The sequence below is a fragment of the Adiantum capillus-veneris genome, chromosome 12 (assembly GCF_014529385.1).
Source record: "Adiantum capillus-veneris isolate H3 chromosome 12, ASM1452938v2, whole genome shotgun sequence".
Taxonomy (NCBI): domain Eukaryota; kingdom Viridiplantae; phylum Streptophyta; class Polypodiopsida; order Polypodiales; family Pteridaceae; genus Adiantum; species Adiantum capillus-veneris.
The window spans coordinates 81,481,422-81,493,898 of NC_140942.1; the positions used below are offsets into that span (position 1 = coordinate 81,481,422).

Consider the following 12,477-nt stretch of genomic DNA (forward strand, 5'->3'; position numbering starts at 1 on the left):
TTTTCTGTTGTCTACACTGAACTGAAAGTCCATATCTGAGCAAACATGGCACGAAACCCTAGGCATAACTGGATTTGCATTTTGTTTGTAAGAGACCCAAAATCCCAAATAATGGATTTGAATTTTGTTTGCAAGAGACCTGCATTTGAAAGTGAAACCCTACTGCCAAACTTCAAAGTTTACTAGCAAAAGAAAAGACCTTCACATTGACATTGACATTAAGATGATGCTAGACACAAGGAAATTCTCAATGAAGGAAAATATAATTGAAGGTTGTTAAAGACTAGCACCCCAAGCAACATACCCCACTGAAACATTATCAGAAAAAATGGATCATGGATATTTTATGTTGATTGGGTGCATGCTAAATGTTAGTTACACTTATAACAGGATATTAGCTCAATGGCCTTCGGCATGACGAACAGTCAGTCAAGATGAAGAATCTGGGTTCCCTTGCAAAAGCTTCTCTGAAGTGCTTCTGCCCTGCTTGCAAGACCTTGAACCATGGGCAATAAAATTGATTGCCTTTCGTGCAAAATCATGATTTTTTCTTGGAGGAACCGAAATTTGTCAGCGTGTAGCTTGTCACCTGGCAGAGCTATAAGCTGTTAGATAGTTTAATGTGACAACAGCAAAAGGGAGACGATGGACATTAAGAACACTGGCAAAAGACATAGCGCACAGGTACACTCCTTCAAAAATACACACCAAAATCACCTGAATTATGCCTTTCATGTAGTGCAGCCAACTCTGCTTCTCTTTGGTGAAGCTCCGCTTTGAGCTTGTCAAAGCTAGAGAGCAAATCTTCTGTCCAAATAAGCTCTTCTCTGATCAGCTTTGTGTCTGACACACGCCTTTCTAATGCGAATGGATGACTTAAATATAGAGGTCTTCGCGGTGGCAATCGTGTCTTTCTCGGTGGCCTGCCTCTATAACTTCCCAAAACACTCTTCGCTTCCCTTGTTCTGGGAAGCTTATCTGACAGTGCTTTCAATCCATTGTGAGAATCTGGAAGAGCTGATACTGCCTTAAAGAAAGCAGACTCCTCTTTTTCTGCAGTCTGCATTGTAGGATCTGCCAATAAAGCTAGGTCATTTTTGTCTTCGTTTGGATGAAGAAATTTCTGTTCTCCGGCAGTGACATCGCAGGTGGAGGCCAAGACCTGCTCTGCCGGACGTGCCACTCGTTCCACCTTTTCATCATTGTAAGAAACATGCGCTGTACAAATATGGCACCTGTTTGTTTATAAGATAAAGCAATGGTGGATAATTTTGACAATTATTATAAAAAGTATCTTACCTTCTCTCTTTGCTGTTCTCAATGTAATTTCGAGCAGCAGATGCCAATTCCTGAATACACCTCCTATATAAAAAACAGGCTCGAGAAATCGAGAGGATTTTGATCCCTCTTTTTGCAGATAACCGTTTATTCCTCATGATTCGAAGAAACCCTCGTCGTAGTAGCCTGTTTTGGGATTGTAGTAGTGCGACTATGTGAGAAAGTATGCACAAAGCTTCATTCTATAAACAAACAGAAGTAAAATCAGAAATTTATCAGGACATCAGATATTCTGCTTGAGCCTTTTAAGAAGTGGTGTGTGCGCCTGTGTATGTGGTTCTACAGTGTGTATGAAATCATACAATATGGGACATGGAAAGCTGTAACTGCATCTTGTTTTCAAAAGCACAAGTGGCCAAAACGTAGAGCACTGCGATAACCTCAACAATCCATCATAGCCCCTTGAAATATTGGTTTTTCAGTCCTAAACAAATATGGTATTCTGTATGAAACCAATTCACCAAAATTGTGCAGGCTATACAGCCATGGAGCATATATTTATGGCATATCTAGAGAAGGTTTTGTAAAGTGTAACGTGGCATATCATGATCAAAATAATTTGTGGCCAAACGATATAGCTAAACTGCTGAGGCAAGCAATTGAGGATATTGCTCAAGTGAATATACAAAAGCTTTTGATACAGATTAAAAATATGTACACCTTTTGATGCCCAAAATACATGTTAAGTGAAAGCACATTGGCTCAGCAATAGATCCAAAAACTCGGGATTTTACCACCTATGCCTCTTCACACACGTGATTAGCTCCCACCATAGAAATCCTTGTCTCTACCATTACGTTGAAGTGAGCTGCAGTGGTTAGCTTCATGCGGAGTCCTACTTTCAAGGATTTGATGCAGCGGGAGTCTGGAGAAATACTGTTGCCAGGTGAGCTATGGTTGCCGCTGCGGTGAATTTTGAATGCCATGTGTGTGGCCTTTCAAACAAGCCCTCACTGCTGCTTATTCCCAACCCCCCTCCCTCCACACTGTTTTCTGGTAATTGTAGCGCGGATAACATGTCGTGCTCTCTACAGTGGGTGGTCCTCAGTGCAATGTGCGTGACAATCTCACTCAAACAGACTAGATCTCCCTCAAACAGATGAACAGAAAGGAAACAATATACGTCAACAGAGCTCGCAAAGACACAACAGCAGACCAGAACATATGACTCGACTATCTCAAGGACTGATACAGACTCTGGCGTGGCAGCACACTCAGCTCCAGCCCAAGGCTCTCAGGTACAATGGGGGTGTTGAGGCTCAGATGTGCCGGGATGGTGCAGACGTGCTCTGTGTAAAGACCCACTCTAGACGACTACTTACCAAGATAATGCCACTGGCCCAAAACGACTACTCATATGTACAATCATCAAGAGCCACCAACGGCTCATAAAGAACATCATCTAAGTCTATCCCCACTAGGTGGCGGTGGTGACCTGGCCATGATGTCCACTAGACCACCCTGCCACGTGTCTCTGCCCAAGTGTGAACCGACCAACCAAAGACCAACTGACTAAAGCCCAACTGTAAACTACTGTCGTGTGAAAGTGAAAGTGACACTGTAGCAGGCTACAGATTGCCCGCCACAAGACCGCTACCCATCTCGGAGAGCGGAACTGAAATATCGGCGATATACTGTTGGTGGTCGGATGATGGAGGAGGAGGAGGCTGATAGTAAGGTGGGTAAGGAGATGGAGGCCAAGTGTATGGTGAGGGGTAGTAGCCATGAGGAGGGTACATCGGGTATGGAGTAGCCACCCCATGAGCAGCAGGCTGCGTCATGTGAGACGGTTGAGGGTGAGTAGGTGGAGCTGGTGGAAACCCAGGAAAAGACTACGCAGGCTGCGAAGGTGGAACAGGTTGTTGGAATCTCGACAGGCGTAGAAGTGCTGAGGAAAGGATGGGGACGGGGAGGGGGAGGCCCTAGAGGGACCTTGAAATTGTGATGAGACCGATCATGTTGGTTTAGACACCATATTGGTAGGATTTGCTTTCTCTACTGTTTGAGAATCCCCTGAGTGTGCTTTGGAAACGTCCGTCTGTGTCGGTACCTATGCTGCCATAGCAGGAACTTGCTGAGAAACCTGGGTTGTAGTTGTAGCTGTAGCTGGAACTGCCTGTGAAATGGCTACAGCTTGGTATTTTGCACAAGAAGTACATAGTGTATGTACCACCAGAGAGAGGTCCTGAACTGCTGCCGTCATATCATTTGCCTCTTTTAACTGTTTTTGCTGAGTGTGGACAATATGTTTGAGGTTCACTACCTGTTGAGTTAAGATTCGTATGCGATCTTGAGCTGTAGCAATGAAGTTGTCCCTATCCATCGCTCGTTGAAGATGCGTTTGCACTTCCCTTGTCATCCCGTCATAGCAAGCGCGATGTATACCGTTGGTACCTTGCAATGAGAGGGCTGCATTGATAATCGTCGAAATGGCTCTTCTGTCTGCCTCTAAAAGTCTGTCGGCCTGAGGCGCAAAAGTATCATATATGTCATGCTTGTCAGATGTAGGCGCCCCAGAGCTAGATGCCCCTGCAGTATCCTTCAGTGCCCCAGTAGTAAGAGTAGTACGTGGTGCTGGCGACACAACTGGAGGTTGTGTTTTAGTGACTGCAACACTACTCACAAGAGGTGGTGTGAAAGTGGAGGTGGCCATCGAAGTAGACATACGCACTTCTGGTGTTGTAGTATGGACGTCCGAGATTTTGACCTGTGATTCTGAGAAAGGTAGTGTTGCCAGCTGCTCAGATGAATCTTTTGTACCTTTGCCCTCTTGCGCAAGATGCCTTTCCCTTTGGCCATTTTGGAACGTTCTTGCTCTTTTGGATCATCTTGAATGGTGAGAACTGCTTTTGCATCTGTCTTTTGCTGCATAATCTGTACTACCCAATACATAATAGGCGCTGCATAGCAATTGAACCTTTCCGCTTTGCCTTTACGCTGAGTCCGAAAACGCTTTGCCCTGTCGTGTAGCGCTTTAAACAACAAATTGTGAAATGGGTATGGCAGGCAGTGGTAGAGACAAAAAAGAGCATCGCATATTGCTGGAGAACCTGGAGAAGATGGAACCCCTGTTCTTTCAGGTGCTCGCAGTAAAAAATAATACTGTAACATTGAATACAGTTGTTGACTCCTGTGATAGTCTGGAGGTGAGTCCAGCAAAAGTTCTTGACAAGCATTTGCAGTTTCTTCTGGTGAGAGATTCGAGAAGGTTTTTGTTGCGGGCAGAGGTGCCAGCACAGTCAATATTCCCATAGCCTGTCCAATATCCTCCGCTGTAAGTGCCATATCATTCAGCTTTGAAAAAGTTAGCAAGAGGGAACATAGCTTGGCAGTAGAGATATTGGCAGACAAATCGGTCTGAGCCAAATTTTGAAGACCCAAGTGTATCGGTTGTTGTTGAGAGAACACCTCCTTGAGTGCTGGATTCGGAGCCTGTAGATGATATATCATTATTAAAGGTACCTTGGAGAGGGCACCAGAAGGGCGAGGCACCTAGAGAGTGGTGACTCTGTCAGCAGTGACTGACTGTATCTTCCTCTGAAGATTCCTCTGAAATCTGCTCTGAACTAGGAGTATAGTCTGATTTACTGTCAGAGCTAACCCCAGATGCAGAGGACTCTTCCTCTGATTGCAGATGCTTTTCCCTATTTCGAGTACGAACCATCTTCCTAAACTGTGCGGGGACTTCCAGTGAGAAATTTGAGTATAGCAGTGCTCAGGAGCTTCCGAGGCACCGGAGGCACTTGGCGCTGGGAACTGTGAAGACTCTTGGCGCTTCTGATATGAAGAAGTGGAGACTGAATTACTTTTAAATTGAAGAGAAAGTAGCCTTTCAGTTTTTTAAAAGCTGCTTTTTAGGTTTTTGCTTTTGCGCAAGCCAGGCGAGACCAAGGCCGAGAGTGGGCTAGGGCCAGGGCGAGGGGCTAGGGGCGAGGAACAGGGCAAGGTCCAGGAGCGAGAGCGATGGGAGGATGGGGGGCGAGGGGCGAGGGCGAGGGGGGGGCCAGGGGAGGGGCAGGGCGAGGGGAGGGCCAGGGCGAGGGATGGGAAGGAGGGCGAGGGAAGAGGGCGAGGGCGAGGGGATGGAAGGGCGAGGGCGAGGGAAAGGGGAGGGCGAGGGGAGGGGATGGCGAGGGCGAGGGCGAGGGGGAGAGGGCGAGGGGCGAGGGCGAGGGCGAGGGCGAGGGCGAGGGCGAGGGGATGGGCTAGGGCGAGGGCGAGGGCGAGGGCGAGGGTTTAGGCGAGGGCGAGAGGGTGAGGGGGAAAGGGCGAGGGGCGAGGGGATAGGAGAGGGCGAGGGCGAGGGCGAGAGGGTGAGGGGGGGCGAGGGCGAGGGGGAAAGGGCTAGGGCGAGGGAGAGAGGGTGAGGGGGAAAGGGCTAGGGCCAAGGAGAGAGGGTGAGGGGGCTAGGGCGAGGGATAGGTAAGTTGGTTTGGGGGAGGGGAAAGCTAGGGTTAGGGGCGAGGGGATGGGAAAGCTAGGCGAGGGCGAGGGAAAGGGAAGGGTTAGGGCGAGGCTAGGGTCTAGGGAGAGGAAGGTAATGGGTAGGTTTAGGGCTAGGGGAGGGGGTTGAGAGGAGAGACAAGCTGAGGGTAGAAAAAACAGGTAGCTCTAACGCATCGGAAAATATCCCAGAGACCTTAAAGATTTATCTAGACCAAAAGAATAGCAAGCATTGATAAAACCGAGTTACCAGAAAGAATCAGCAATGCCAGATAAAACGCGGAGTATCACCCTACATAAATACCCCACTCAAAGCATTTATTGCTTTATGCATCTCCAAGAACTGAGTTTAACTTGAGAGCAAAATCTGAGAAAAGAACTTAGACAGATTGAGGAGATTAGGTTATGTCCAAGAAAGACAAAGATTGAAGACAGAGAGAGTGAAGGATAGAGTTGATCAAGTCCAGAATCAAACCTATGAGCTTAACAGAGTCTGCAGAAGGAGAGCTGCCTAAGGAGAGGGTCTAAGAGAGAGAAGATAAAACGGAACAGCAAGATGGGGAAGATAGTGATTCCGAAGCTATTCAAAGGTTCAAGAGTCGGCGAAGCTCAACACTTGATTGTCGCGCGGTTAGACCCTTGAGCGGCTTCTTAAGCATGATAGCATTTGATCCGAGATCCATTGACTAAAGGCAGAGAAACTCCTTCGAGAGTGGCTAATTGTACAACGCCGTGGGGTAGAATCTACATCACCTTATATGGTCTTTGCCATGCTGGGACCAACTTCTTTGCTTTTTTCAAAAACTTGGCCTAATAAAGTAGCACCAGTGCTCCTTGCGTTATTTGCGGCTTCCTGAGATGGCGATCATGCCAGGCTTTACGACGAAGTTGCTCTGCTTCTAGAGCCAGTGAAGCCAAACCTCGGCTTTCCTCCAAAAGGAAAAGACGAGAGACAGATGCCGACCCCAAATTTCCATTGGCACGAAGACTCCCCACTCGCGGGGATCCTGAGTTGAATTCAAAAGGTGCTATCGCTTCCAAACCGAAAGCCAATTGAAATGGGGTGTGATTGGTTGTGGCTTTGAAAGAAGTTCGATATGCCCAAAGTGTACCGTGGATAGCTTGAGCCCAAGTCGAGGGATGAAGATGACATGCTTTCCGCAGGAGTGCTATCAGAACCTTATTAGTGCTCTCTGCCTGCCCATTTGCTCTAGGGTAATAGAAACAAGATTTTCTGTGAAAAATCTTGTAGTTGGCCAGCAAGGTAGAAATTGTTTCATTCACAAAGTGACTACCCCTGTCACTGGTGATTTCCAAGGGACATCCAAACCTGCACAAAATATTTTCGTAGAGACACTTGGCTACCGTAGTGCCAGTGCAATCCGTTGTTGCAAGTACCTCTGCCCACTTTGTTGCGTAGTCGGTAGCCACCAAGAGATACTTCCGATTGCCGGGTTGGACAGAGGGAGTAATTGGGCCTACAAAATCTATGCCCCATCTCTCAAAGGGTTGCCATGCCATAGAGACCTGCAGAGGACGGTTTGATTGTTTGCTTGGTTTAGGGCCACAACGCTGACATACATCACATATCTTTACATAGGCAATTGCATCGCGGAAAATATAGGGCCACCATAAGCCACACTGGAGAATCTTCTGTGCAGTAATATGGCCAGGGTAATGGCCACCAGTGGGACCACTATGGGCATCCTCTAAAATATACTCAACTTCATGAGGGGAGACACACCGCCTCAGAACACCATCCTGCCCTGATTTGTATAGTTGGCCCCCAATAAGAGTGAAAGGCCTAGACTTCAGCAACAGGCGTCTCTTCTGCAGGGGAGAAGCATTCTCTGGGTAGAGGCCAGTAGAAAGCAGATGCAAAACATCACCGTACCATTCCGGAGTGGTATCCACCTTAAAGAGACTACTATCAGGAAAGTCGTCAGCAACCCATGTTGCTTCTTCACCAGTGTGAACGCGAGAAAGGTGGTCGGCAAGGACATGATGTTTGCCGGGCCTGAGTACCACTTCGAAATCGAACTCTTGAAATAAGAGTAGCCATCGCCATACTCTACCTGCAACCTGCGGCTTGTTGAGCAGATATCGCAGGGCATGGTGATCAGTAATAACTGTGAAGTGGACCCCTAATAAGTAGTGCCGAAATTTTTGCAGAGCATACACAATAGCTAAACCTTCCCTTTCTGTGGTGCTATAGTTGCACTCTACCTTGGTGAGTAGGCGACTTGCATAGTGAACAGGATGATCCAGGTTATACTCCTTACTAGGTTGAGTCAGCACCGCACCCACAGCCAGTTGACTGGCATCTGTATGCACATGAAAGGGAGCTACTAAGATAGGCGCTTCAGTGAGGCGTTTTTTAAGGTATGCAAAAGCTTCAGCCTCTGCCTTTGACCATTGAAAGGGAACAACAGCACTGGTTAGGCGGGTCAGGGGTTGAGCCACCTGTGCATACATGCGTATAAACCTGCGATGATACCCTGTGTGGCCTACAAAGCTCTGTACCCCTTTTGGGTTGATGAAAGGTGGTAACTTTAAGATTGCCACAATCTTCTCTGGGTCAGGCGCTAAACCTTTAGCAGACACCACATGGCCTAGAAGTGTGCCTTCAATAACCAAAAAATGACATTTGTTAGGATTTAGCTTTAGGCGTGCCTCTCTGCACCTGAGGAAGACAGCAAAGAGCTGAGCGAGGTGTTCCTCTAGGTTTTTCACTAGGGTTGAACATTGAGCACCTGAGAAGGTCGAAAAATCGTCCATGAAGATGCGAAGATGATCCGTAAGCAGAGGACAAAAGATGAGATATACCGCCCTATTAAACGAAGGTGGGGCATTTTTCAACCCAAAAGACATTCGAGTGTATATAAAAATACCCCAGGGAGTCACAAAGGCCGTTTTCAGCTGATCACCTGGATGGATGCCCAACTGATTGTATCCACTAAACCCATCCATGAAACTGTACAATACATGCCCTTTCGAGCACACGCTCAGTGGGATAGTTACCTTATTCAGAGCACGGTAATCAACGCACACACGGATTTTGTTGGATTGCTTCTTAGGCGCTATCACCATGGGTGATAACCACTCAGAGTGCTCCACAAGTACTATGATCCCTGCCTCTTGCATTTTTTCTAACTCTGCCTTGACCGCCTCAGCATACTTCGGGTTGAGCTTGTAAGCTCGGCCTCTTACAAGCTTAACCCCTTCAACCAGAGGTATAGTGTGGACACCCAATTCTAGTGGAATCCCCTCTAAATCCTTGTAGGACCAAGCAAAAACATCTTTAAAAGAGTGTATGAAAGAGACTACCTGATTGAGTAATGCGAGATGCTCCCATAACCAAGCTGCTAACAGTACGTGCTGAGGGTTGTCAGGATCTCCAAGGTTGACTTCTCTGACCGGGTCTGGGGGTGTAGCTGGAGAGGGTGCTTCTGAAGATGAGAGGTGAGTTGCCTCTTGGAGCTTCAAAGACATCATGTGCAAGTGTTTGATCGATTGGAAACTCTGCATACTCTTCTTGTAACCATCCCTGTGGGAGCTCCTCGAAGGGTAAATCTTCAGATGCGGACGACATGACAGAGTGCTTTTGAAGGGGGTCCGACTTGGGAGATGCTCCAGGAAGGGGGAAATCTTTGGCGAGTGTATGCAGAGGAGATTTCTTCCCCCTTCGATGATGTGTTATAGGTTCCCCAAGACCGAGGGCTTCCATCGGCGAGTCATTCGACGCATGAGAATTTGGGGCTGACACACTTACTTCTTCGAATGTTGTACTGTCTGCTGTAGGACTTTGGACATCAGTGTCCTCCTGAGGATTTTGAAGAGAGAGTGTTACTGTCGGCACAGGTAAGTTTTGAGTAGAGACCATGTAGCATGGCATCGAAGTGGTAGCTTCCAACCACTGTAGCAGGTCCTCGTCAGACCCGTCAGGTGGGATGGGCTGCTCAGGGTCGGGGTTGGACTGTACTGTCAATGAGCTGTGCTGAGCCACTGGATCCATCCCTCCTTCAAGCCGGATTGGTTGCATTTGGGAGCGGGGAGTGTGTATCCACATGGCGTCGTTTCCCCAATCATGAAGTGCCTTAGTATGCCGCAACCATGGTCTACCAATCAGCAAGGGAAATCCTCCCTCCACCTGAGGAAGACTAACCACCACAAAATCCAAGCTAAATGTGAAGTCTTGTACCTTCAAAGGCACCTTCTCTACTATGCCCATAGGATAGACTGTCCTCTGGTCTGCCAATGTAACAGTGAACTGAGCAGGGCGAGTAGGCTGCAGACCTAAGGCTGACATGGTAAATTGAGGCATTAGATTGATTCCAGACCCACTATCCACTATGACGACTGAGAATGACTGCCCAAGAATAGATACATTAAGACGTGGACTTTTATAGTCGGTGAGTGGAGCAGCTGGATATGAAATCATGTAGGACTCCAGGGGCTGCACAGGTAGGTGCACGCCACTAGGCCCTGTACCAGGGTACAAAGATTGAATTATTGAGAGGGTGTCACTTATAAGAGTTGCATCTAGCCGAAGCATCTCATAAAGAGATGCTTGCTAAAAGGTGTTCTTCAAGATTGCTTCCGCAATGGGCCTAGCTTCTACAACCTGGGCCTCCTCGGAAACTTTGACCTGTTGCAAGTCAGCTACTGCTGCCAGGAAGGCTCCATCAATGTCCGAAAGCATAGAGATTGGCCTATTCTTTGCACCATTTACGGGTGCGACATTTTGAACAGGTTGCTTAAGTGTTGGACCGGATGGTCTAGTTGGCAAACTTAAACCCAGGGCTGCTCTTTGTGCTCGAGTGAGCACCCTAGTAGGCTTTGCTGCTTGTTGTGGCTGAACTGTATGTGTAGCAGGTGCTGGCTGAGGGGTGGTGTTTACTGTGATTAGATTGATTTTCGGGAATGTAAACTCTTGTTGATTTTGATTTGGGCCTGAAGATGAGGATGCCCTTTGTTTGGGACAATCTTTATTGTAGTGGTCCTTAGACTCCGGACAATGTCTGCAAGGAGGAGACCCTTCAGGTAAAGGACACTTACTTTGGTAATGCCCATATTCACCGCATCTGTAGCATAGGATTGGCCGATTAGACGGACGAAACGGGGGACGAGGTGGTCGCTGCTCTTGTTGTTGCAAGGTGCTGGAGGCTGAGGTGTAGAAACTTTGGGGAACTGAGGGAGTACTAGCATGATAAAAACTGTAGGATGCAAAGTTGTTGTGCATACCTTGCTGCATAGGGGGTGTTGTCAGCAGAGGAGGCAACGGGTTTTGATGGCCGTAGGGTGAGACCATGTTGGATGCAGGTGCTAGCCCTTGTTGGAGAGAAGGACCTAGATTTTGTCGTATTTGCCGCAATCCTTTGATATAGTAACAATCCTTATCTTCGTGCCCAGATTTTTCGTCGAAGTGGCAATAAGCCCAAAGGGGACAGTCCTGTGGAGGATGTCTAGGAGAGCGACAAGAGCTGCACCATACCATAGCTTTGGTCTCCTGCTAAGACCGAAGCTCTTCTAGTTCTCTTTTGATTTGATCGAAAGCCTCCTTGTGCGATGGTTTCTCGTCTCAGAGAGATTGATTTCTCTTCTTGGAGGGCGCGTTGTAGTTTGAGGGCTTCGAGTTCCCTCCACAAGGAAGTCAAAGGATCAGCAGGACTTCCTTCGGAGAACACAAAGGGAGTATCTATGTGAGGAGAGTTGTTGAACAGCTTCCTAGCCCCCTCTATTCTAGTAGCAGCTGCGATGAATTCCTCCAGAGTGGCGTCAGGTCGGAGGCTCTCCCAGAGTTTTTGCTGAGAGGTTTTTGGAAGCGCCTTCTCCACCCACTTCTTAACCCCATGAATTCATCAGGTTGCTGGGGAAGCTTGGCAACCAGAGACTTGGTTTTGGTCATAAGCTCCGCAAAAGTCTCGTCTGGCTGGAGCACCATGTTGGCCAACTCATCCAACACTTTCTCTTGGTAGTCGCCCGGCCTGAAAGCTGCACAGAACTGTTGTCTTAAGTCTGCCCAAGTTGCAAAATGATTCTGTGCAAACTGGTTGTACCATTTGTCTGCTGCGCCATCCAAGGTGGAAGGAAAAAGTACCAGATAAGCATCTTCCCTGTTAAGACCACGTCCTCTACAGAGAGATACGAACCTCCGTGTATGGTCGTCCGCATCTTCCGAGGAGAGTCCTTTGAAGGTGGGGAACTTGATGTTCACTTTGGCCAACACGCTAGCCAACGCCTCCATGGCCCCTTGTTGTAGCCGAATAGGAGAGAGCTTTACTGGAGAAGGTGATCTGGAAGATGTGGAACCTGATGAAGGAATGGGGAATGAAGGAATGGGAGATGGCGTATGTGGAGGTAAGGTTGATGAGGTTGATGGACTTCTACAAGGTGTCAAAGGTCGTCTTTTGTGATAGTACTTCAGAGGGCTCAGTAGTGCACTTTGACGCTCGACTGACTGCCTTGTATGTGTCATGCAGTGACCACCAATCCAACCAACTTTGGCAAAAAAGGGCCCTTAACTGTGGGCTGAACAACAAAGGTCTAGACTAGGACAAGTGAGGATAATGACCAGACCACCTGGTCCAGGACCACCAATGACTAGACCACCTAGCTGGACCAAGAAGAGAACTGTACCAAGGCGAGAAGGACTAGACTAGGACTAGGGACTAGACCAAGACCAGAGACGAGGAC

The 12,477-nt window shown here is 47.9% G+C and overlaps 2 protein-coding genes across 8 annotated transcripts in view; both read right to left on the reverse strand.

Moving 5' to 3' along the window:
- Positions 1-251: 251 nt before the first annotated feature.
- Positions 252-12,477, reverse strand: part of LOC147446028 (uncharacterized) — a 57,093-nt gene continuing 44,867 nt past the window's right edge. For all 7 annotated transcript variants that reach the window (XM_086525353.1, XM_086525352.1, XM_086525350.1 and 4 more), the window contains 3 exons: positions 1,300-1,520; positions 718-1,235; positions 252-589 (listed from right to left, as the gene is read on the reverse strand). In XM_086525353.1, coding sequence (XP_086381479.1) covers positions 426-589; positions 718-1,235; positions 1,300-1,520 — 903 coding nt within the window. In that variant the 3' untranslated portion in view covers positions 252-425. The remainder of the gene's footprint in view (positions 590-717; positions 1,236-1,299; positions 1,521-12,477) is intronic.
- Positions 3,958-5,214, reverse strand: LOC147446029 (uncharacterized). The gene has a single exon (XM_086525356.1). It carries the CDS (start codon positions 4,786-4,788, stop codon positions 3,958-3,960), a length of 831 nt encoding a protein of 276 aa, XP_086381482.1. The 5' UTR covers positions 4,789-5,214.